General features: G+C 40.8%; 1 protein-coding gene across 14 annotated transcripts; it reads left to right on the forward strand.

Moving 5' to 3' along the window:
- Positions 1–102: 102 nt before the first annotated feature.
- On the forward strand, positions 103–26,964 carry atp6v0a1b (ATPase H+ transporting V0 subunit a1b). 14 transcript variants are annotated; one of them, XM_061094866.1, is made up of 21 exons: positions 103–219; positions 454–532; positions 780–877; positions 1,012–1,140; positions 1,386–1,468; positions 2,138–2,264; positions 2,444–2,526; positions 3,639–3,732; positions 4,793–5,005; positions 5,429–5,579; positions 6,210–6,349; positions 6,462–6,625; positions 7,016–7,106; positions 7,504–7,622; positions 8,309–8,525; positions 9,999–10,106; positions 10,986–11,186; positions 12,351–12,368; positions 20,808–20,925; positions 21,080–21,251; positions 26,871–26,964. In XM_061094866.1, the coding sequence occupies exons 1-21, from the start codon at positions 103–105 to the stop codon at positions 26,962–26,964; spliced, it is 2,616 nt and encodes an 871-aa protein (XP_060950849.1). The 14 variants fall into 14 exon arrangements, with proteins under 14 accessions (XP_060950849.1, XP_060950850.1, XP_060950851.1 ...); XM_061094867.1 differs by having other exon boundaries at positions 10,995–11,186; XM_061094868.1 differs by having other exon boundaries at positions 11,079–11,186.
- Positions 26,965–27,123: the final 159 nt, after the last annotated feature.

Consider the following 27,123-nt stretch of genomic DNA (forward strand, 5'->3'; position numbering starts at 1 on the left):
GAAACAGTTCTAATTATTGATATTAAAGACTTCTAATAGTTCCTGTTTATGTATGTGTGCAGCACTTGTTCATTCTAGCTGAGGTGAAGTGTTGTGGTCATCATGGGGGAACTGTTCAGGAGCGAGGAGATGACCCTGGCCCAGCTCTTTCTCCAGTCAGAGGCCGCCTACTGCTGTGTCAGTGAGCTGGGAGAACTGGGAATGGTCCAGTTTAGAGATGTAAGTACAAATGTTCTCAAGTTATGATCTTGTCTGAAGGAAGAAATAATCTACATTGAAGCCGGGGGAATGAAGTGAGAGGTCAGACAGGACATGTGGCTGACATTTGACATCACACATGTGTTTATTTAAACTAGTTTAGAGTTCATTTCCTAGGTCACTTTTTGTGGTTTACCAAATATCTTGACAGTTATTGTACCAAACAATTTTTTTCTTGTCTCTTTCCACCGGCAGCTGAATCCAGATGTAAACGTGTTCCAGCGCAAGTTTGTGAATGAAGTGAGGAGGTGTGAGGAGATGGACAGGAAACTGAGTAAGTAATGAGACCTATTAACCATCAGGCCCAAGCAAAGACACAGTGCAGCTCCATGTTCAACTGTATGATCCCCTCTTACTCCTCCTGTCAGATGAAGACCACATACATTTGGTTCAGATATTTTGTTTATGTTTGTCTCAAGTGAGTGTTTACAATCAAGTCAGTTATTCTTATTTATGTTTCCATCAGCCTCTCTGGAAAAATTTTGTATTTTGCTGAAACGTGAATTGTTTCTGGTGAACAGGGTTTGTGGAGAAGGAGATCAAGAAGGCTCTCATCCCGACTGTGGACACTGGAGAAAACCCAGAGGTTCCTTTTCCCAGGGACATGATCGATTTGGAGGTAAACAATCATCATGTTCAGTCCAGGGCTTAGTTGTTCCACAAATTTGAATCCTAAAGCACATACATACAAAATGTATCATAATGCTCATTGTGAATCTCTAACAGTGAGTGTCTGTTGTTTGTTATTGGCAGGCCACCTTTGAGAAGCTGGAGAATGAACTGAAGGAGATCAACACCAACCAAGAAGCCCTGAAGAAGAACTTCCTGGAGCTGACCGAGCTCAAACACATCCTCCGTCGAACACAGCAGTTCTTTGATGAGGTTTGTCTCACACACACACACACACACACACACTGCACCATATGACCAGAAGTTCATAAAATGCAGTTGGTTTTTTTATACGCATTTATATGTCCACACCATCAGTGAGCCTTGTTCATTTAAAGTTTTACATCAGTTTTATTATTAGTTTAATATTATAGAACAGTACCACAAGCATTTATTCAGGATACATATACTATATAAATGTACATGTAAATGAGGCCTTTCTGATCCGTCTTTGACAGATGGAGGATCCCAACCTGCTGGAGGAGTCATCATCTCTGATGGAGGGCAGTGAGGGGGGTCGCGGGGCCCCGCTCAGACTGGGGTAAAGCATGAGGGCTGCATCGTATTCTTTAACACTATTTATTGTTTTGGCAAATATTAACTCACATGAATGGCAATACATAAAAGTAAACTGTATTTCGACTGCAGTCACCAGTAAACATGTCCCTGACTTAAATCACGTTATGGTTTTTGTTGATTGAATTAAAGATTTGTCCAGTTTACTTAATTTAATTATTGTCCCTCAGCAGACTATCAGATTAGAATGATTAGAGCAACCATATAATCACATCAAACTCTACACATCCAAAGGATTTTAATACTTAGTCAGAAATGCAGTTGTTTTTCTTTAATGTCTAGTAGCTTGTTCTTAACACGATTACAATGAATTACCATCTAAGATATTTTTTGTGGAACAAAACGTGTCAATCAGGTATTCAGCTGATTTATGCGAACAGCCCTGGAGGCTAAGTGAAAAATGAAATTTCATAAAAATCTTTTGCACACATGATATAAATGTAATTCAAGACCGTTGGGCTCTGTAAGTAAACCACAATCCCGGCTGAGTTTGGTGTTATATTCTGGCTGACAAGTGCCATCAAGTATCCATTTAGGCCATTTAGCTAGCAAGGACTAAATAATACAAAAATGCAAAAAAGTATTATATATATAATATAAGTAGTGTACTCAGTTTTGCATGCACTTTTTACAGTTTTGTGGCTGGAGTGATCAGCAGGGAGAGGATTCCCACCTTTGAGAGGATGCTGTGGAGGGTGTGTCGTGGTAATGTCTTCTTAAGGAAGGCAGAGATTGAGGACCCCCTGGAGGACCCAGCCACGGTCAGCATACAAAACAAATAAGACATAGAGGAGTAAAGAGAGTAGAAATGTTGCATGGTCCTTGTACATAAGTACAAGGTAGCAAACACTAATGTAGGAAAATGTCTACCTTGAATACTTGCATATTGAAATCAAACACATATACCACAACATTTTTTAATACATTTTCTTTCCAACAGGGAGACCAAGTCCACAAATCGGTGTTCATCATCTTTTTCCAAGGCGACCAGCTGAAGAACAGGGTGAAGAAGATCTGTGAGGGGTGGGTGTCACATTCTGTCTTCCTGCCTTTACTTCATACTATTTTAGGATTAAAGTAAAGCCCTTGAGTCACCTCCTAGATTCTGCCACAGGAGGGACAGAGGTCAACAGACAGAGGTCTACTATAAGATCAATTGTTATAAAAGCCGAGGGCCATACTGAATTATTGAACATATATATTGCACTAACTTCTCCGATGGGATGGCTGCTACTGCTTCCCTCTGGTGTCAGATGGTAATGATGATGATACCGGTATCTAGTGTTTGTAGAAGTTAATTTAATGTTATAGGTTGTCGGGCACATCAGCTGGTTCCACATTTACAACTTAATAAATATGTATTTTCTTTACTTTTTATGCCCTGAATCCTTTCGCCAGTTTATGTGATGCACAGTGTTTGTGGCTGTATTTGCAGCAGTTAGACACAGCAGCGTTTACAACAGTCGGCCACAAAGTGTGTGTTGGCAAAAAGCAAAAGAGCTGCTTGATGTTATGATGTTGTTGATGGTATATCCAGTGCCTACATTAAAAGTTAGCATGTGAAATGAAATTGTGGTCTGAAAATTATATAGTTACTCCTTTTACACCAAGGCAGTCCCAAGGCCAGTGCCTAAACTCAAACTCACAAATCACAGTTTGTGTGACAGGATTTAACAATTTGTGACATCCTCTGCCCTTAACCCTCAACAAGATTAAGGAAAAACTGCCATAGATGTATATAATTCAATATAAGCGGCAAAAAAACGGGCGATGGACCCAGTTATTCACTGATAGATGATATAATCGTCCAACCCTGGCTTGCAGTCAGTACAAGTGTTGCGACATCATAGATGCAGACAGTGATAGTGACATAATGAAATGGCTCTATAAGGCGGCTCTAGCCCATGGAAAAGCAAACTGGTTCTTAAAGTTTCGCAAGTTGAACCAAGTCCAAACCAGCACAAGCACTCTGTTCACTTTGGTGGAAAGAGCGACATTCAGCACTGTCTGCGTGTTCTTGCTGGACTGTCGTATCACAGTGCAGGAGTAGACATGACACATTACTAACATAAAGCTTGTGTGGGGAGAATAAAGTTGACACATGCTTGACTCTGTTGGCTGGTGTATATTTACAGGTTCCGTGCCTCCCTCTACCCATGTCCAGAGACCCCACAGGAGAGGAAGGAGATGCTGGCTGGAGTCAATAGCCGAATTGACGACCTCCAGATGGTAGGTTTGTCCCTGCAATGAAAACGAAGAAGGGCAAGGCTTGTTAACCATGGAGTAAAGCCTGTTTTATTATTTGAGTCACATTACCATCAGCAGTGCAGTTCACATTATTAATTTAATATTTCTTTCAAAGCACCTTTGTAGTCTTTGTAAAGCTGCTGTCCACCGAATAAAAATAAATTAATTTAACTCTGCACAGCAGGATGTCTGTGTTCAGGTCCCTGCTTAGTTTATCTGTTTATCTGTGAAAAAACCTTTGTCGTGCCTCAAAGTGGTTCCTTAAGTTTTTTCCTTATTGAGCCTGGAAAAAAGCCTTGGTTCTGCTTGACAGGTCTTTCTCCAGCCTGAGAGAGACTACAACAGAGCATCTTACTCAGGTTGACATAGAAGATTGAGTTATGTGCACAAACATGAGTCTAAGGACAGTTGACATTCCAAATTCAATACTTTTTAAAAATACAGCTCATACTCTGATCCAGAGAGGAGATCCCAAGGGTGCAGCTACATGTGATCAATAGTGAAGAGGTCAAAGATCAGTGCCACCCATCTCCCCCCCCCCCCCCCCATTTTTCTCTGCTCACCCCCACCGGTCGAGGCAGATGGCCGCCCACACTGAGGCTGGTTCTAGATGTTTTTACAGTTAATGAGGGAGTCATTTCTGTCCACAGTTGCCAAAGTATTGCTCATTGTGGGAAGTGTTGGGATTCTCCTAAAAAACACTTTTAAGGTCATGATATGTAAAATGCCTCGAGATAATGTATATTATGATTTGACACTATACAAATAAAATTGAATGGAATTAAATTTTCATAGACTTTTTTCTCATCGGGAATCAACTTCTTCTCTTGATTTCAAAAAATGTAATAGCTGTCATTGCACCTTACCTCACGTCAGCTGTTAGAACTGTCAGGCCTAACACTATCCACATTCTGAAATACATGATTCTTGCTGTTCTGGGTTATACCCTCAAAGTTAGTGCAGTTATTGTAAGTCGTTTTGGATAAAAGCGTCAGATAAATGATATGTAATGAAAGGTAACAAAACAAATCTGCTCCTGTAGGTGCTGAACCAAACAGAGGACCACCGTCAGCGAGTGCTGCAGGCCGCCTCCAAGACCATGCGGGTGTGGTTCATCAAGGTGAGGAAGATGAAGGCCATCTACCACACGCTCAACCTCTGTAACATCGACGTCACCCAGAAGTGTCTGATCGCTGAGGTGTGGTGTCCCGTCTCAGACCTGGACTCCATCCAGTTTGCTCTGCGCAGAGGGACGGTGAGTTACTTTGGTTGAGTATTTGTTTGTGTGGATCCCTTATATGTAGTACTTTTATTTCGGTGGAACTTTATCTCAGAATCTCTCCGTGGCTCCCAACTTAATCTGTTTAAAAAAACAGACATTATGTACAATGATTATTTGCACATAGAGTAGGTAAGTAAGATCCCATCACAAATGGTAACAGAGGTCAAAGATTGAGTCGAGTGACTTGGTAATGTTTTCCTACACCTACAACATGGACAGTACCAGGCAGTTGAGGCAGATGGCCGCCCACAATGAGTCTGGTTCTGCTAGAGGTTCCTTCCAGTTAATGAAGGAGTTTTTTTCTCTCCACAGTCACCAAATGCTTTTTCATCGTGTGAACTGTTGCGTTTCTCTGAAATTGAATACGTGATTGATATGTGAGGTTTTTTTTGGCAGGAGAGGAGTGGCTCCACAGTGCCATCCATCCTCAACCGGATGCAGACCAAGCAGACTCCACCTACATTCAACAAGACCAACAAGTTCACATCAGGCTTCCAGAACATTGTTGATGCCTATGGCATCGGGAACTACCGGGAGATCAATCCAGGTCAAACAGGAGTTTCTTTGTCTGTTTTTGAAATCATTAGTCATCACATTAGTGCATATTTGAATTTCCCTTGTCCTCGTCAACAGGTCAACTGTTGAAAAGCCTTTCAGAAACTCAAAGTACATAAAAACCTCTATCTGTATGAAACCAGAGCTTCACTGTGATAAAAAAGCACCAAACTAGAACTGACAAGAAATAATCAGTGCATCAAAAATACATTTGTGCGACAGCAGCAGAATGGTGAACATAACATGACTCTGTTGCTGTATTGATAGCTTAATTTACCATTAGAAAAAATATTTTTATACTTTTAAATGCAATATATTTTCTCTCACCTTTTCCATCATTTTCAATTAGTGCATCATCTATTATATCATTTTCCAAATATTGTGATTATATATTATTGAGTTATACAAGTTGTATACATGTGGACTTAATATGTTAACATTCCTTGTCTTACTACCTTGGATGTAAAATGCTGGTCAGTTGTAGTCCCAAAGAATCCGGAGTAGGCTTGTCCTTAACTTCCAAACACTTAAGTTCCCAACAGCTTGTCAACTTCAGCATTCATCAGTTATTATTACAGATCTTTTTGTCTAATGGCTTCATACTGTGTGTTGCCTGTTACAGCTCCCTACACCATCATTACCTTCCCTTTCCTGTTTGCGGTGATGTTTGGTGACATGGGTCACGGGGCGCTGATGACCTGTGCTGCCCTCTACCTGGTCATCCGAGAGAGTCGCCTCGTCGCCCAGAAGTGTGACAATGAGGTGCAGTAAAGACGCTAGCCATCAATCAAATGATAAAAAAGATTCACAGTTCAATCTCACAGTGCACATATTAGAAACATTAAACATATGAAGTTGCTGCGTGTCTCTGTAGATTTTCAACATGGTGTTTGCTGGTCGCTACATCATCCTCCTGATGGGGCTCTTCTCCATCTACACCGGCGTCATTTACAACGACTGCTTCTCCAAGTCACTGAATATGTTTGGCTCTGGATGGAGCGTCAGGCCCATGTTTAGCCCCAAAGGAGCTAACTGGACGTAAGTCAACCAACTCTGCTTGGACTGATACTGTCTGAGAAGTTGTTTATTCTTGATTACAAACCTCAAGTTAGTTTAATGATATATTAACAGTTTCTTTTCCAGCAAAGAACAAATGAAGTTCAACACCACACCTTATGTATGGCATGACATTTTGTTGAAGTATCTTAACTTACTTGGAAATATGTTAATTGTTTGAAACCATTATAGATACTACCTAGCTATTCAGTGTATGATAAAATACTAACATAATTCGGGTATCATCATGTTCTGTCATCATACAGGATAACATGTGTCTGACAATCATATGGTTATATGTAGATGTTTCAGGTAATAAAATGTTCTGTTTTCTAAAATGCATATCATGAGAATAATCTTGATCTATCCTAGATTTGAGACCCTGGATGGAAATAATGTTCTACAGTTAGACCCTGCTGTTCCTGGTGTGTTCAACGGGCCGTATCCGCTTGGAATCGACCCGGTAAAACCTGCACACTCTGTAAAACAACCAAAATGAATAGCTGGCTGTTATTTTCACTCGTGCAAACTGAACCACTGGTTTGTAAACTTAAAGGATAAGGCTAGAAATATTCAGTATTTTTGTTATTGTGAACTTATCTGTGAAGATTCTATGTTCATAGGCAACTTGACTTGCTTGTGTTTCTTGATGATGTTTCACCTCTCATCCAAAAGGCCTCTTGAGTTCTGAACTGAAGAAATGTAAATATTAAAGAGGCAAACCAGAGTGGCAACAGTAGAAAACATAAAGGAACAAATAATGCAGTGGATATATTAGTGCACTCTTATAGAAATTAGTAAAACAGGCCAGATTGCCGTGGTTGGGACTCAGGAGTGACCCTGTTGTGTTGTCTCTGCAGATCTGGAATCTTGCCACCAACAAGCTGACTTTCCTCAACTCTTTTAAAATGAAGATGTCTGTGATCCTGGGTGTCATCCACATGCTGTTTGGAGTGTCTCTCAGTCTCTTCAACCACCTGTAAGAGCTACACTCAGGGAGAACGCTGAATGTTGATTCAACAGTAATGAATCAGGGTTACTCTACGTGTGTGTGTGTGTGTGTGTGTTGACTTGGACAATTCTATCTAACTCTATCAGATGCATATGACCTGCCGGTTAAGAAGAAAACCAGAAAAGTAAAACTCCATAGAAAAGGCCACACTCTCCAGTACCGCTCCATCACCAACAAGCAGAGTTTCTGTCATGTTATATTTGGATTTACTTTACACTTAAGCCGCTTTCAGACATACACTGAACTCCAGATTTCTCCCTATTTTTCCCAGTGGACGTTTATGTGTGAATGCAAATGTCTGAGTGAGAGCCTCTGGAGAGGGTGATGACACTTCTAGCTTGTGACAGATGCAAAACAAGGAAAAAAAAGCAGGAGACCCCTGTGACTTGTCTCTGTGACAGGGTGTTTTTTAGCTGTCAACCAGATAAACTCAACACAACGTAGATTTTAACAATGTGGATAAGCGAGGTGCTCGCAGATAAGCCTGTGTTGCACCTGAGTAAAGCGCTTTGCCACACATCTGTCTATCTACATACACACCAGTCTATGATACACACGCATGAAATGGAGAAAACGCTAGAGGAAAAGGAGTAGGAGAAAGACAAAAATGGAGAGTGTAACAGATGTGTTTGATGTCTTCACTGCTCTTACAGGTACTTCAAGAAGCCACTGAACATCTTTCTAGGCTTCATCCCAGAGATCGTCTTCATGTTCAGCCTGTTTGGATACCTTGCCCTGTTGGTCTTCTACAAGTGGACGGCATATGACGCCTTTACTTCCAAGGATGCTCCCAGCCTGCTCATCCACTTCATCAACATGTGTCTCTTTAACTACAATGACCCGACCAACAAGCCCCTGTACAGGGGACAGGTGCTCCATTCCTCATCCACCCCTCTGCTTCTCCCAGCTTCCTGCCTCTCCCTCTCACACTAACATGGTTGAACACTTGTAGAGAGGTGCAGATTAGCTCATAGGAAACAAGTCCACAAAGAGACAAGGCGCAATCACAGAACAGCAGAGTTGATTTGGCAGGGAGTTTGTGAATTGCTTCTTTCTGTAGAAGTAATTCGCACTCACATGCTTTTTCTCAGGCCAGTGAAAGAACAGTCTTTCAAATTACTAACCTTTATTCTTCTAGCGAGATGTACAGTTCCGCCACAAAACATTGTAACAGTAATCTGGTTTTCATTGTTTTAGCTCTACTACAGCACATTGGATGTAAGTCAACACTATAGTGCCAAAGGGAAACGCTATCAAGGAACTTGCATAGCTATGCTTTTACCAATCTACCTATCAAGCTCACCAGATAAGAGTATGGGTGATGATGGCTAAATTATATACATTTTTTCATCATGCTGTGGAGGATGCAGATTCAAACATGGTTACAAGTAGCCTAACCTCTGTATATCTAATGTGGTTTGCTCTCTGCAAAAGTTAAACTTTATATTCATTTTTTTTTTCAAACCAACCACTCATCCTTGAATCATTATGTATTGTAAACGCCAAATATACTCAGACAATGCTGAGAATTATGCTTTATTGCAAGCATTTTTAAAATTGGTTGTACCAGAAAAGGGTCTTCTAAGGTCTTAGTGGGAACTAAAAGAAATGCCCCAAAAATGCAAACTGGTTAACGTCCCTATGTCCAAGCAGGACTACGTCTCACTTAGCCCTGTGTCTCATCCATGTGAAGTTAAATAGAGCTGTTAGTTCCTGTTTCCTGAATGCTATTTTGATCCACAACGATACTTTTTAGGTCGTTATGTTTTCTTTGCTGACAAATGATATGTTCATCACTTGAACATATCACACCTGTCAGGCTTGTGATTCACAAACTCCCTGCTGTGCCTATTTCGGAAATGAGCTGCCTGTTCTTGATTTGATTGGTTCGATGGAGAGACTTGTTTCTGTAATGTAATTGGCCATTGGAACAGTGGACCTTAAGGTTTCTCTAATATCAAGGGAATATTGTTTTCTTTGTTTGAAGCAGCCACTGGGAGAGAAGAATGTGAAGGTCAGCCATAGGGAGGTTTAACCCAGAGGTTCACATCCGCTCAGTCCTGTTAACAATATATGTGGCTAGTATTAATTTCCTCTTCGTTTGTGAGATGAAGTTATAGATGGAAATAGCCAGGAACTGCGACATCTGCTAAATTCGTTATATATCAGCACATTACAATTAACTGTGACAAGAACCTTTACTGTAAGGAAGCAGAGTACAACAGTTTCGTGGTGTGAGTGTACTACCAGTGAGAGGGAGGAGGGAGTCAGGCCTTAGGATTCTTCTGATCACTGCTGTACATCATCAACACCTTGTTAACCTCTCTCTGTTTAAATCTGTAGATGGGGATCCAGATTTTGTTGGTGCTAATTGCCCTTGCATGTGTACCCTGTATGCTGATTGTGAAAACAATGGTGCTTCGGCGTCAGCACCTGAGGAAAAAGCAACTGGTATGTGGATCTGACCCCCCCTATGACCTTAATGTCAACTTTGATGAGTAACAATTATAACCTTTGATTTAACCCTTTTTCCCTATTCTGCCATTCATTTCAATGCATATCGTATCGTGTAATGTGGTTGGTTGTGTTGCCATGAGAACTGCTTAAAGCCTGCCTTAGAAAAAAAATATGTTTTGAAAGGAAATTTGCAACTGAACAGACTGAGGACACCCTAACAGTGTGTGTTCTGCCATTCTAGTCTTTATTCTTGGCAAGTTTCTGTCCAAATGCTATGTATCCAACAAAAACCTGTTGCTTGAATTTAACCATGGAATGTGAAATATAGCACCCTGGGGCTGCTCCTTGTTGTGTAACACTTCAAAGTGCGTCAGTCCCATCAGAACAAAGACAAGTACCTGTTCACAGGAATTTTGATCACATCCATAGGAACATTTCGCTGTTGAATGGAATTATTAACTTTGTCAAATGTGAGCTTTTGCAGTAGTTTGTAGATCAATTTAGTCCATCAAAAGTTTGTCTTTTCCAAAACTTGTAACATTAGTCAACATTATTTGCTGGAATGATACACAATCAAGCAGCTACATCCACATCTGAAGAACTATATTTAGGGCAGGAGAGGTTACTGTTTTACTGATTATACTGTTTATGAACTGAACAGGAAATTTGAATGAAGCAGTAGTTACTTGAACCTTTCATACGTCTTTCCTGTTATCGTATAGCTGTTGGATATATTTCATTTTGGAATGAAAGCCTTCACTCACTGTACTGGGTGTCCTGTTTGTCTAGACAAATTAAAGCAAATTATGATGATAAAATTCTATCTAAGGCTTGCTTTAAGCTAGACACAGCTCTTTTGGCTTTTGTATCTAGTCCCAGAAGAGGGATGAAACCCCTGCAGAGAATCTAGAGCAGTCTTTAGAGCAAACAGGCGTGTCCTCATCATGCACCGGGCTCACCCAACAGGGCACACAGAAGTTTGGAGGTGTCCGGGTGGGTAACGGGCCTACGGAGGATGAGGCTGGCATTGTGGATCACGACCACCTCTCCCAGCACTCGGAGGAAGGAGAAGAGGTAAGTCCATTTAACATCAACAAATTTAGATTAAACCCTTTTCCAGGCCTTTATTATGTATGATTTCAATTTTTTGGTAGGATTAATATACAAACTATATGCTTTTACTACTTGGATTTACTATATCAGACTGCCTGTTGCAGTAAAAGAGTGAATATATCTTTCAGACACGTAAATTGTGTGTTTTGTTGTAGTACAGTCACTTGTTTTTGGTCTAACTAACAAACTTGTAGTCTCGGTTAAAGGCTTAAAAGTCAAAAACAAGAAATTGTCTGTCCCCGCCCATTCACCAGCTGTCTGTTGTATCTTTATATGAGAGAACAGTCTTTCCTGGGTAGGAAGGGGAGAGGGCAGAGATGTGGGCCTTAGAGGGAAAGGCTAGGCTGGTATGGACCAGAGCTGATAAGAGATGGATTTTCCATTTCAGTAACATAAACAACAAGTGGAATTTCTGAATTCTGAAAACACCTCCCAGTTTTTCCCTCTGTTACTCAGAGGCTTGATGTCTCACAGTTGACCAGCATAATAAATCTCTGAGTGTTTATGGTAAACATATTGCATAACTGTAAAGTCTGTAGTTTGTTATCATTGTTCCAATTGCATGATATTCTGTGGAGCCATGACTTATCAACTCGGTGAAGGAATTTGATATTACATAATGTTCAGAGCAGTGATAACTGTAACAGTATCAGGCTGGGACACAGAAATTGTTAAGCTCCACATACATGTGATTCATATTTGTTAATCTCAAAGAACCCACCTTGTATCACTTTTGTTTGTATTATTGTGTATTATCAAACACTGACCTTGTAACTTATAATCATTGCTTTAAGAGTAGCACCTAGTTCAAGGTGTGGGGTGTGTGAGTTCTGGCACCCAGTCTTATCCATACTTCCAAGGTCATCATCATAATGCACTCTAGCATCTTTAAGGAAAGAAATCTGAGCCTGTCCATAATGAAAGATCTGTTATTATTATTATTATTTACCCAACCACATGGTCCAAATCTGACCTGCAATCTCGAACAATCTCGTACAATTTTAGAACTTCAGAGTCTAGTGGAAAGAAACTTCATAACAATGATCCAGAAGGAGGATGTAAACATCTGGACTGGTGCAGTGCCTGAATTTTGTCACTAATCTTTGACTTTCATTTACTTTCAAGCAATCAGAGGAGGAGCCGGTAAGAGCCTGATTTTGGTATTTTCTCAGCATGTCTGGATGCTGTCTTGATCTGTTTGTGATTTTTCCTGACTGTAATTTGTGGAAACAAGACACGAGATTTGAACTTGTGAATTGTGAAAACAACTGTTCATTTGAATAACTCTTGCAAAAAGCATATTTTTCACAAGCAAATACATCAGTGAGAAACTAACTGATGGGGTAACTTGTAGAGAGCTGTCGACGAATTCACGTAAGTCAGGTCAGAAGCAAGTCACAGTATGAATGGGCGTGGGATTAAAATATTTTTCCTATCAGGTGCTTATTAGTAATAATGAGATTTGCAGAGAGACATGGCAGACAACATGTTCCACTGGATACCGACACATTCCAACCATAGTTTTTTGTCTTTGACGTGTTAGAGACAAGACTGTGTTAATATACTAGCCATCTTAATAATAAATGGAGGAATCTCTGTCTGTGCCCGTTTGGTTAGTTCGAGAGTACGTTCTATAGAGTATGCTCTTTATATAATTCAATTTTAACCAAATAACCAAATTATCTCACACTGACTTAAGGGGGGGTTGTTGGGGGTTGCACTGTCAGGCTTATCACCAATCTTGAGCTAGTTTAACAAGCCTTTCTTTAATCACAGTCGGCATCACTGTGAAATTGCTTTTGCTTTTTCAGTAAAGTAATGAGAGCTCTGCAGACTGCACCTGCACTGTCAGTGGGTTTGTGTTGCTGTATTTTGTTCCTGTTGCCTTTTATACTGAGGCAAGACTGTGTTATGTGTAGATCTGAAACCAGACTGATGGGGTTTAAAATGTAATGCTCAGATAGAAAGTGGCTCTGGATTAGCTAAGCATGACAGGTTAAAGGTTAACGGTTTTGGAAGCTGGTGTCACTGCTTTATGTAGATGCCCACATATGCTGCATTCTACACTGAAGGAATATTCTCTTATTTTACATTAAAAATATGTGTTTTTAGTCAAAGCCAAGGCTTCAATTATCTCCAGAGAACTGTTTAAGTGAGAATCATTCGACAAAATTACTTTAACATTATTTTACTTTGACGACCAGAAGAAATAAAATGATTTAAAATGGTCACAGGCTTGTTCCTTCTCTGAAGTTGCAGGAAGATGCTTAGGGAGGGAGTAAACTTGATCATCATTTAGTGACAGTGAATCCTGGTCAGTAGTTAATAATCCAATGTTGCTCAGTTACTTCAGCAATAGGACTTGGTATCAACAAAGCCACATTACTGGTTAAGCTGTCGTCATTGAACAAGAAAAATTAAGTGAAGGCTGAAGAAGGAGGCTTGTCTGACCACCAGCAAGAAGCCTTAGAGGAATGCAGTACAGTTCAGTGTTTGTTGATAAAAGGTGTGAGCGTTCCTGGGAAGGATGGAAGCCATCTGGTTGAAAAAAAGAAAAAAAGTTGAGGTCGTTATAAAAAACGGGTCAACAAAGGCGATATCTTTGTTCCTGCAGTAATCCAGTAGTCAGATGTGGAACTGACCTAGGCGACTGCACATCTTGTCCTCAAACTGTGGGGGGGGGGGGGGGGGCATTGGTCCAGAAATAACTCATCTGTCAGTCACAAACTGTTTCTGTAATGTTGTGTGTGTCGGCCTCAACGATTGCAGAATCAATGTTGTAATGCAGAATTTTGCAGGTATAGCTGTAGATAAGAAAGCTCTGTCACTGGGACCCGCCGCTTGTAGATCATGCAGGGTCTGCCAGGAGCAGCTTGTGTTTCCTTGTTTCCAGCTTGTGAGTTAATGAGCTGCAGGACAAGAGGTCTTACTGTGTGATGGGACAGAGCTGATGACTGCAGGGTGATAATGAACAATGACTGGCGAGGGAGTCCAGTTCAGAGAACACGTACGCAACACGCTCTCATGTGCACCCTGAATGACAGGAAGTAAGAGAAGACCACTAAGGAGACAGAAAAGCCCTGTAAAAAAAGGTTGTTTCTATCCACTGGGCCATGCAGCTATAGTGGAGTGTTTCAGAGGATGAGGCGCTTGCAGGCTTTAATTACTTTGACCCGAGGCTTTTGCTTGTGTTATTTCAGTGACAGCACCAATATTGCTTCTTTTCCTCATCGCGTGCGACACTCACTGTAATTTCCATTTAAAAAAACGGGAAACACCCTGCGTTGTGTTACGTTATAACTATATGCTACCAAATCACGTGACTCTACTCAGTTGAAATATTTAGTGACAACATTCCTATACAGTGCTTCCCTCAATTTTGCCATTACAGCATGTATGCGTTGTTTTCATTAGCCACTTGACTCAGTTCACCTTTGAATGGGAACAATGAGCACTGCTTCCTTGAACTCTGTTTCATGAGTCCAAGGACAAAAGAGAAGCATGGAAAGTGGAAACCAGACCAGGGCCAAGCCAAACCCAACAGGGGCAACGTAGAGCAATAGACTCCCATGTTTCCTCCACTCTCAGCCCACTTCGCACAGGAAAGGCTTGTCTTGCTCCAGGATGGAGAGAACGGAGGAACTGTTGGCTTTACAATACACAAACAAGTCCCTGCACTGTGATCCTGTTCAGGGGAAAGAAGAAACAAACTCCAACAAGCCAGACATCTTTGCTCTTTGTTTCTGCTTGGAGTATCAGCCAATGATCAAAGGTCAAAGAAGGCACTCTCAAAGGCCTGTTAAAGCAATTCAAAATAAATTTGTCTGAGTGGTTGACAACACAGCTAATGTGTTTTCAATGAGAGACTTGGTTTTTACTTTACAATATTTATTTTGTAAAAACACAAGATATGAATGTTTACGGTCTGTGGCATTTAGACCCCTGTGAGATGTCAGGGTTAGAAGGGGGCGGAGCAGGACATCGAACAGGAACACCCCCAAAAGAATAAGACGAAGAGGGTAGATCAGGGGAGTGAGATAATGATGAGTCTTACCTCGTGTTGTAGTATTCTGGGAAGTAATACATGCTTTGGTAAACAGACAATCATAACATTTATCTAATAGAAATATAGAGATGACTGGTAGAGTGCACCTGCAACCCAAGTGATAATTATATGAGATGAAGGTCTGGAGACCGACGTCAAAGATCATGTGCACAGGTATATTATGGGATCTAAAATGGCGAACGTAACTAAAGGTTATCAGACAAAAGGGTTAGGTCCAAGGCTAGATTATAAAATGCTAACAGAATTATATCTCAGTAGAGTAACTGAAACCGGAATTTAGGTTGCTTGTTACGAAAAGAAAGGTCCGCTGGACCGGAAGTGAATGTCGTGGTGAGTGCAGGGTCTAAATGTGGAACTTAATAAACGGACAGCAAGGACCAAACTTAAATAAAAGGTCGTTTGACCAAAATGAAATTAAGGTCCAACACCAAATGAAATAAAATAACAGAAATGCAAATCGGCACGACCACCGTAACAGAAATTAAAACGGCTCGGCACACCGTCAACAGAAATTAAAACGGCTCGGCACACCGTCAACGGAAATTAAAGGGCATGGCGAACTTCTATTAAGGTCACCTGACCGGTTCAAGCCATGGTGAGTGCAAAATGTAAACTTAAAAAACGGTCGCGAGGACCAACATAAATAAAAAGGTCATATGACCAAAGAAAATAAGGTCCAAGACCAACTGAAATTAAATGTCAACAAAAATGCAAAACGGCACGACCACCGTAACAGAAATTAAGTCAAATGACAAACTGAAAATAAGGTCCTTTTCTTGCTTGCGCTGGACCGAAAGTAAAATACAGGGTGCACATACGCCGCTCGCACGTATGGGGTCCTTCCGACCGGATGTAGTGCAAATGTATGTGAAGAGCAAGTGCCCAGGTGTGTGTTTAATGAGAACTTAACTGTATAACTAGCATGACTCAAGAGTGAGCAGCTAATACGGAACCACCACCAGTTATATGCAGGATTTACTGACATTGGGTTTTTCAAACTTTTGATTCGAAGAGGAGTGTGTATATGAGAGGATAGATATAGGAAATGAAGGCAGAAAGATAATCTTCCCAATTGTTGTAGTGAACCGAGGGAAATACCTTGTTAGGTGGAGAAGTAGCAGTTCCTATCATGAATGCATGCGCTGAATGGAGTGCAGGCAGCGTTTGCTTTAATTAAACTTGTTTATGCTGGTGAAGACCCATGTTTTGTTTTAGAGGGGAGGTTTCAGCAATGAGGAAAACGGGACAAATGGAGAAGGCCGGGGCTTGCAGCCATTGTCCGTAAAAATCCCCCAAAAACTCACGAATGGAGTGCATTTGTGAATAACTGCATATAATCAGAAGGATGCACTGCTTTAAATATGTGTGTATATATATAATATATATATATATTTTTTTTTATTTATTTATTTTTATTTTATATTTATTTATTTTTTTTTTTTTTATTTTTTATTATTATTATTATTTTTTTTTCAAAATATTTATTTAATTATTTATATAAATATTTATATAAAGAAGTGACGTCGCTAGCGATCGTGAAAATGGGGCAGACGCAGGTTGGATCGGCACCTTTGCGTGAGATTCCGAGTCCCATAGATGGATTTTTTTTTTTTTTTTTTTAAATGGCTTCATTAGGGATGATGTGCATCGCGAAGTGCTGAGGAAAGCAGCTGCTGCTTTGTGACGTATTAGCAGCAAGGGAGGATTTTGTGATGTCACAAATATGCTGTACGATTTTATTTATTTAAATTCGGGCTGCGGGACGTCGAGTGATGAAGCGTTTAGTTGGAGAGTGATGCACCTGACTCCGGGGAACTATCAGGGGGGGGATTATCCACGGATGAACCGCAGGACCTCTCAGGAACACGCTTCTGGCAGTTTAAATTAAGTCACCTGTTGCACTGGCACCTTAGTCAGATCACGACGTGCCTATTATCTCGCCACTGGAGATAGTTTGTATTTTAATGCGTACGTAAACGCGTTCATATATTATTTATTTTATTATTTATTTATTTTTATGTGAAACGATGAGTTGAACTATTTACATATGAAGAATGTGATTTCATTTGTTTATAATAATATATATATTATCTATATATCTATTTGTTTTTTAAAATCATTGTAGCAGACCATTTAAGTGAAATACCAGGGACACAGCAAATGTGTAGTTGGTTTGTAGCTAGCAGGTATATGTGTCCTCCTCCACTCTGCTCTCATTTGAACTAATAAGCACTCATCACTAGTTATCAAGAACTTAATGTTATTGAATTCGCTCCAGAGTTTGAGTCGCATTACCGTCATGAAAAGACTCAACATTTTGTGCTCAGTATACCACCATACAAATGAGCTGAGCAGCATGGATTCATGCGTTTACCCATTAAACAGCAGTTATATCTGCTTAGGAAGCAGAGCACCTTGACCTGCGAGCTTACTCAATTATTTGCTTTGTCGCCACGTCAGTCTAATTAGCCAGTTCAGGTGTGTATTGCATGCTTACACGGCGCGTTTTTATGATTCTGAAAAATACTCCCGTGTCTCAGATTAGATCGCTGAATACGCCGATGCGTCGGGTTGTTGACTCTCCCGACGAACAGATTGTGTTGTGGTTTAATGTGCTGAAGCACGAGGAACAGCTGATCTACGACTCTGGACGCGGGACGCGCTGCTGAGTGCGCCGGTGCTGCGGCGTGCGAGGGTTTTAGAAGAGTGTCGATGTTCTGCGCACTGAGGACCGGGGACTGCAGAGTGGTCCGCATGATATTATCTAAAGCTAAAGTGGTTGCAGGAGTGTTTAAAAGAACGATGTATACTTATCTTCGGGAGGGGGCTTTAGAAGAGGTCGCTTGTTGAACTTTTGCGACCGCGAACAGGTGCGGCGGGGGACCGGCGGGGACCCGCTGGATCGTGCTCCGAGCTGCGATCCGGCTGAATCAATGGACGGTTTACTTGAACCGCTGGGTCACGGAGCCGAGAAGGAGACCGGACCTGGAGCCGCGTGGTGTTGAAGCTGAGCGATGAGGAAGTCGGCCTCCCCGTGGACTCGTCAGGTTCGCTCGGCGGAAGTTCCTGCACCGACGATCCGTAGATTTAAACGAATCTTTGAATGCTGGGTCCGAACCTCTTGGTAAATAATCATTGTCGGGATCCGACGTTGAAATGTTATTGAGTTAGATGAGCAACGGCTTGCGTTATGCGCGTCGCTGAAGGACGCCTGACTGCGGAAGAGAACAGAAGGGATTTTTAAAGTTTGCCAGGTGCTGAATGATTGGCTGAAAAGCCCGCGCCAGACTTGATTGGGCATTTAGAAACGCCCACGATCAGCTGATCACTTTGCAGGTTAGGTGCTCCGTAGATCAGCTGACCGTGTGCAGCTTAAGTCTTCCTCACTGAACTTGCGCGAGCTTCAAACAGCTCCCTAACCGGCCGTGGCTTCCGTGGCTCCTGGGCCGGCCGCTGCCTTTAGGTGTTGTTGAAAAACCCAAACACTACACAGAGTTCAACCAAGCTACAGTCTCCCGGTGTACACAGTTTGTCCATTTACTAAAGCAATGCGGGCTGTTGAACTGTTTTTTGATCATATTTTGAATTAATTACACTGATATCATTAAAAGTAATCGTCAGTGTTGTGTTTGATTGCAGCGTCGTCTGTTCAAAGCTTCCTTTCTTCATACTTGAACTCATCACCTGCATGTGTGCTTCAGTGCAGGCGCTTCAGGCCTCAGAACCGCGGCGAGATAGAAACATTGATGCTGCGGGGCTCTAGCTCTTAAATAGTTTGGGGGGCAGGCTTTGCTAATGAAGGCCGCATTTCATCATGTCAACCAATAAAATATATGCTGATGTTGTGCGAAAAACTGCCCAGACTCTCTTAAAAATCAGGAAACAAGGAATTCCTGTAAAACGGTCAAAGTTCACAATTCAGGACTACATAGTTCCCATTCCTTTCACATGTTTTCTGTAATCGCTTACTGACATGTATAGCATGTTAGGAGACAAATGACCGATTTTGGTTGACACGGTCTTTAGATCTTTGAGTTGATATCACGATTTCTATTTTAGCTAATTTCCCCTGCTCACTGTTATTATTGGCCACATTCTGGTTGATAACCATTTCTCAATGTCAAGTAGAAGGTTGAGCCTTAGTTTTACAGATTATACAAACATACATACGCAGAATTGTACTTTTTAGTTTTATTTTGGGATGTTTACTATTGCGTCCATTATGCTTAAAACACATGCTGTTTCATTTATACTGAAACATCTTGAAACATAGACAATGAACAGACTGAACTAGAAGAAACAACAGATGCAATGTGAGAACCCTAACAAACAGAGCCATGTATGTGTGCATGTATGTATGTATGGATGGATATGTGCTTGGTTCACAGCATGTACACATGCATTTGCAGTAATCAGGTTACTACAGGGCATGTGTAGGTTTACCTGATTTCTCAGATTTGTCTTATGTGCATGTTAGGGTAGTGGGTGATGTGTTTCTGATTAAATGTGTTGTATTAAATATGTCCATTAACAGCTTGGCATTGTTTTCTCCTCTGAGAATAGTGAATCTTAACAAGATACTCAATTCATTCATTTTCTAAGTATGTCCCATTAGAACCAGCATGGCACTACACTACAAAAAAAATCACTATAGGTCTGTCTTTGCAGCATTTATAAGCACTGAATAAATTGTAAATTGTAATGTTTGGGCAGTGTTATAAATATTACTATTTTTCACCTCTCCTATGTGAGTCTCTTCTTAACCTGCCTGTTTTTAATGGGCTGTTGCCTGTGTTATTGGAGCTACTTATTCCTTGTCATGAGTTAGCCCTCCTCAAACAGTTCTACAATTTACTACCACTTTTTATTGTTTTTGTGCTGGACATTGTGTGCAGAGCTTTTTGTGAACAGATTGAGTTTAGAAAACTTTGTGTTCATCCTACTTGGTTTATCTGCAATGAAGATTTTAAAGTCAGTGTTTTTCATAAAATGAAACTGAATTTGGTTTAATCCTACCATCTAAATCATTGTCGGTACTAGTCTATCTGAGGAACAAGCTAACTTGGTCCACAGACTGAATATTGAATATTGTTATTAATATTGAACATGTTTCATGTCCAAATTGCACCAAACTTGGCACATCACATTCTCTGGCAATTTACAATACACATACCAAGTGTGAAGCCGGTTAGATCAACGGTTTGTGAGATATGCATTCCACTTACAGACAGACGTACGTATACAGACAGAATGACGTACATACAGACAGACGTACACACAGACAGATGTACAGACAGACAGACAGACCGACTGACTGACATTTGTAAAATTAGTAGAAAGATAGACTTTGGAGGTTAAATTCCCCCCACCTATATATCCTCATTACTATATTTGTGATCTATTATATACCATTTATTTGTTTCTCACCTCTTAATATTCTACTTAAGAACACTTACAGTCAGACTTACTGTGACTGTACCCATGGTGTTTGTGCTAATCATCTTGGTTTTCCTCAGTTTGATTTTGGAGATGTTGCAGTCATCCAGGCTATCCATACCATAGAATACTGTCTGGGATGCATCTCCAACACGGCTTCCTACCTGCGCCTCTGGGCCCTCAGCCTGGCTCATGCACGTAAGTACATCTTAAGAGGTTGTAGTTAAAAACCCTATTTGTCTGTATTATATATATATATAGCAGTAAATCAGCTCAGTGACATTGGACTATATAACAATTCTATTTAAGTCCAGTCCATTCATGTCATGTTGTTATCTTTGTGTGTGTGCAGAGCTGTCGGAGGTGCTCTGGACCATGGTCATGCACCTGGGTCTGTCGTCCCGGAGCGGGGGCGGGTTCTTTGGTCTGTCAATCATCTTCTCGGCCTTTGCCACTCTCACTGTCGCCATCCTGCTTGTCATGGAGGGGCTGTCAGCCTTCCTGCACGCCCTACGTCTGCACTGGTTAGTCACACAGGCACACACACACACAGCACCCACAGACACACAGACGACATGCATTCAACCAAATTGGTATTATATGTGTGAATGTGCAAGGTGAGCAAAACCAGTCAAGCATACACTCATTATGTTTACAGGGCAAAATTCCCAGTAGACTCTCATATGCCTGCACATTGAATTCCACATTGATTGAAAACATACACACAGTGAGCTGTCCTTTACCTCTCGAACCAGGTATCCCTGCCAGAGCTGTAGCTCTTCAGTTTTGCATGTACATGAGGAATGCAACATGAAACATTCCTGACCCAGAGTGGTTTACCAAACTGTGAGTGCAACAGGTCTCAAGATAACCTCACACACACCCAGCTCCATCGCCTCCTAGCACCACCTCCCCCCTGTTGAGCCGGCCTGCGCCAGTGTAAACTGCTATGACACAAGCTACACTGTATAGATCACAGGAGATCCAGTGTAAAGAAATCATGGATTACCCTGACACAGGGAGTGAGATAAAACTATGCATTAATACAAATATATGTATTAACAGGTAGCAAGAGTTTATTAGAAGATAACAGCTGTAATCATGAATCATATTTATACATTTTAACAGATGGGATTTTGAAATGTGGACACAGATTACGATCTACAGAGAACTATGAGGAGGAGGCACTGTATAGTGAAAGTGATGATAAATGTTCAGTATTCCATGAGGAAAACATCCCTTTCAGCACAGAGCACATAATGATATAAATCCAGTGATTCATGAGCACACAGGGAGTGTTTCATATACACAGTGGGCTTCTCTGTCAGAAAGATGTGTATAAATGGCTTAAAGAAAGTAAAGCGGCAACATACTGTTAAGGAGAGAGTGAAAGAGTATTTTATTTATATTCTCACACTTACCTATAGTGGTTTGTGTAGATAGAATGTTAAAAATATTTTTTTTGTAACTAACGTGAGTCAGATCTTTAGATGTGGTCATTAGTTCTTTCCTCATTAGGGACGCTTTTACTTTGTAGACTAAATTGTTACTAACATGATGGAGATCAGTATCTGTAGCACCCAAATGCTTGTGTCTGTCCGATATTGTGAAATAAAAAAAACAAGAAAAAGCCAAAATGATCAGCCTAGTTTTGGCCAACCGCCTCTGTGTTCCTTTGCATAGTCCCACATGCAGTATCTGCCTCACACATGGACCATACTGTCTGTTCCAGACAGGCGGTCATACGGGACAGAGGTTTTCATGCAAACCAGACTGTTATGGAAGCAGGTGTAATCCGCTGACCACAAGCAGTCTTCATTAACACAGAGTAAGATGGAAAAGCGAAAGCTTGACTCCAGGCCAAACATAACTTTGTCTGCTTGGAAGCAGCTGTAGTGATTTTAAAGAGATCAGACAAGTGGAGGCAACAAGATATCTCATTGCAAAATACAAAATATAATGATATGATACCAAACATCTGTGGGATTGTTCAAATATCTTTGAAATCTCTTTCTATCGAGAATCTATCCTTGCTGGATAACCTGAACAAAGTCATGTTTTGATTGAAGGGTTACACATGAAGCGCATATTTTAGTTTATATATTTTATTTAAAGAAAATCCTACTATCACAAAGGGTTGTGGGCACTCAAACCAAAATAGGAATTGTTTGGCTACATGTTAAATTCTAACATAATCTGAAACATTTTTAAGGCTGGTTTTATCAGACAGTATTACCTCACAGATAAGATACTGATGCCTGATAAGTAATGAGCTAAGTGACAAGACCGGCAGGAAAATTCCAGAGGGGTGGTCATATTTAACTTGTGTCTCAATTTCCAATGTCTGTCAGTGTTTAGAAATGGGTTTGGATGAAAGGCCACTAGTGACCACCTCCTAAACTTACTTACGCTCAGAAGTGGTCTCATGAAGAAATCTAAATAGAACACAAACCGGAAGAACAATGTTTCCATCCCTGGCTAAACAAACGTTGTCTATTCACCATGAACACACACACACACTCTGTCCTTTTGTTCCAAATACTCACTTGAGAATTAATCCACCACTGAAAAGTCCCAACAAATGAGTAACATGTGATCAGCAGATTTAGAAAGCTTTTTTTATGTAATACATTAACTTTCCATCCGTATGTGAGAGCTCAATGCTTCAGCCACACAAAATGCTCTCAGGCTCTGGTGTGTGTGTAACTGTGATCGTGCTGTACTTTTTTAATAAAGCAGCAGCGTGTCAGCTCAGCAGACCTCTGCCAAGGTAAAAAGAGTAGTGGAGTATTTTTCACAGAGGGGAGTGAATGGAGATGTTCTGCAGTCCACTCTTCACACACACATGCTGATGAGTTATCAACACAAACGCACACCAGAGTGGGTCCAGCTTAGTGTGTGTGTTAGGAACAAGTGTTTCTTTCCACCTCCACAGCTGTGTGCAGAGGTAGATGAGAGGTTCTCTCATTTCTTTCCTCTTTTTAAGTGTTGTCCTCTCACACAGCTCTCACAGGCCAAATATTTGCCATGGCCAGGAGACATTCCTGAGCACTCCCTTCTCTGCTGAGGCCAGGAGCCAGCAGGAACCCAAATCCTCTTAAATGAAGATGTCAGGCGTTGTCAGGATTTGAGAATTTCAAGGACTGTTCTGAAAACATGCAACCCAATATGTATTGACACAAAATAAGTGGTGCTGTCATTTTATCACAAAATGAAGAGAAATCTAGTGGTAGAAGCCTTGAAGTTTGTCCTGCAATGTTTTCAACAGACGCATGTTTAACTTACTTTAATACAAAATGTTCCCGTTTAAATCTCTCATTTAAACTGTTTATACTGTCATAAAAAAAGAGAGTAATTGTGTTTTTATTTAGTAAAACAGACTATGGTAAAGAGTAAATAAAACTTCTCATTTATTTTCCAGCCATTACAGGTCAAAAGTTTTTTTTTTCAAGACTGACTATTAAATATAACATTAAGCAGAGCATATATTTTATTTATAAAATAAACAACTACAACAAATTTAATAATACAAAAGATTATCCAATAAATCTTTTCAAATGTCTTACTCTGAACTATTGCTTCATATAAGGTTAACCCTTGTCTCAAAGATGTTGTCAGATGTGAATATTCTGCTTGATTTTGATCAAATCACCACTAACCTCCAGGTTTAAAAACTTTGAATTCCTCCCCTTTGTGCTGCAAATGGTTTTGATGTGCATTTAGTCTTTTTCAGGGTCTTGTGTTTCTCTTTTTCTTCTTTTTTTTCAAACCCGTTCTTGTATTTGGAGCAGAAATTAACAGAACTTGATTTACTCTGTCACACTCACTCGGATAGTTGAGAAGTTAATTATCAGTATGACATGAACATGAGTTCTCTGGACGTAATGAGAAGGCAGCACTTTAGAGACCAGCTTCATTGGCAGAGGTCTGAGGGGGGAGGAGGTGGGGGTCACTGACAGACTGCCCTGACTCTCAGCTGCCATATTTGGTCACATGGTATTCCTCATGCGTCCCATCCACTGAGTCTTACAGTTCATTTCCACAAACCTCTGTCATCTCTTAATGTGCAAACGTCTTTGACATGCTAAACAAGAAGTGAAGGTGAAGACAGCTCAGGAATTCAAAAAGGCTTTGATTCCTCCCACCTCTTTCTGTTCAGCACTGTGGAAAATGGAACTTGTTCCAGACAGAAATGTGGGCCCACATTCAAGGTTACCTGAGGTTTTACCAGAGCAGAAACTTTTACTTTCTTTTCTCCCAAAACATTTGTCATTTGTCTGCCTCCATGTTTCCCATCCATGCATCAGTTACAATTCATAAATCCTTATAAACCATTTATTGACGGCACAATAGTAGAACAGACTGAAAGATATGTTCATAATAAGCTCAGGCTCAGAGGCTGAAACAATATGTTTTCTGTGATGAACCAGTACTCTGTGGTACATCCTGTTACAAGTTACAGTGACCTTTATCTGAATCTGGAAAAAAGTGTAGAAATATATACACAGAAACTGCACTGTTGGCGGAGGCATACAACCGCAGTGTGGTAATTAAAAACGTTATCCTAATCATCTATTTTTCATATAATACAGCCTTTTCAAATAGACTGGAAAAGAACGTGTGTGTGAGGAGAAATGGATGTGACGTGTGGGAGGATTTTACTATTGTCTTACTTTCACGGAATGTGCCCTGCCCTAAAGTCATTATAGCCCAAGGAATTTTGTCATGGTAATTTTCAAAATGTCACTTTGTCCTGTTCACTGGTTTATATAAAAATACAGGTTCAACTACATTCCAACATCCTCAGTTTTACTTTGTGTTAACCGCTAATTATTTTGCCAATGTTAGCACGCTTATATTGTTCACAGGAAGGGAAACATGAGCAGCTAAAGTCCAATGTCTCTCGGACACTTTGTTTTTCATTACAATCAGCTCTTTCAAACAAGTCATTTAGATGATGCTTCATTCATGTCCAAAGGCAAAGGTGTTCGCACCTGCACCAACTGACTGCACTTGGAGTGTGTCATCACAAAGAGGTTTGAGACAGTGATACATGGAATGAGAGTGAGACACACAAAAGAGAGAAATTCTAACCCTACATGCTCGCTTTGTGTGAAATGTGTGTGTGATGACTGTTGAAGGTAGCAGTAACTGCAGCTATGCTCCCTGAACTAGCGATGCTACTGCGCACCCTAGGCGCACTTGGGGCGAAGAGCTTGTGCTGCTCATTCACTTTGAATGGGCTGGTTTCATGTGTTGCTGAAATTTGAAGTGGTACAGTTGCTTGGCCTTGCTGTTGCTAAGTAGAGTCGAAGTTGAGTAAAGCTCCGCTCAAGCTCAACTTTTGAAGTGGCAGCGCAGTCGGTCTAACCCTCAACAGGCTCCAGGATGTTTAGCCAATCAGAGGAAAGTTGGCTCTGAAGGAGGCATCTTAAAGGAGGCCTGAGCTAATATTACCTGGTTAACTCAGAGGCTAAGCTGAGTGGCTGCCTAACAGGCGGTTTGGGACAGAGGACTTTTTTGAAATGTGAAGAATACAAAGCTTCAATAGTGTAGTCTCAAAATAAAAATATACGGGAGCAGGAAGTGAGCATTATAGGCCTTCTTTAAAATGTGCTCTAACTTTAAACTTTAAACTCTTTTGATGTGCTCCCATTTGTTCTATTTTGCACTTTTATTACATTCATAAAACTCTGTGAACCGTTTACAATTGAAAGCCATTTAGCTTCTCAGTGGACAGAAATCCTTCATTTCTTAGCAGGATTCTTATGTGTATTTTTAGGCATACCATCATTATGACAAAGCAAAGAGGATACACACTCTGGCATGCACATTACCTGACAGGCACTCAGAGCTTATTTAGCCATGTTTTTATCCTGGCCTGTGTTTAATGGCCAACCTTGTGTGAGAAACTATGGTGGGTGTGGTAGAAGAGCCACTAACAGTACAAAACTAATAATGCTCTCCCTCTGAACTTCACATGCATTCAGTGTGTTTGGGCTTGAGAATAATACTCTTTACTTCTCCTGGCTAAAAACAATATTCAATAATTAAGAATGGTTGTCATTGTTGATATATTTTGCCATAATTTTCAAATCACACTTCTGACCACCACTGCCCTTCTGTTTGTCTCTTCCTCTCAGGGTGGAGTTCCAGAACAAGTTCTACTGTGGCCAGGGCTACAAGTTTTTCCCCTTCTCATTCGACAGCATCCTGGAGGGGCGATTTGACGAGTGATGCGACCTCAGGCCCTCCAGCATGAACCCTCCCTCCTGTGTATGTTTGAATGTATGAACCCATGTGCAGCCCTCTGTCAACCTCTAGTGGTAATTTGTGAAACTTGTACATCATAGCTGTAATGTGGCCTGCAATGAGGCTGCGCTCTATCCCTGAAGG

This window comes from Limanda limanda, chromosome 21 (genome assembly GCF_963576545.1).
Source record: "Limanda limanda chromosome 21, fLimLim1.1, whole genome shotgun sequence".
In the NCBI taxonomy this organism is placed as follows: Eukaryota; Metazoa; Chordata; class Actinopteri; order Pleuronectiformes; family Pleuronectidae; genus Limanda; species Limanda limanda.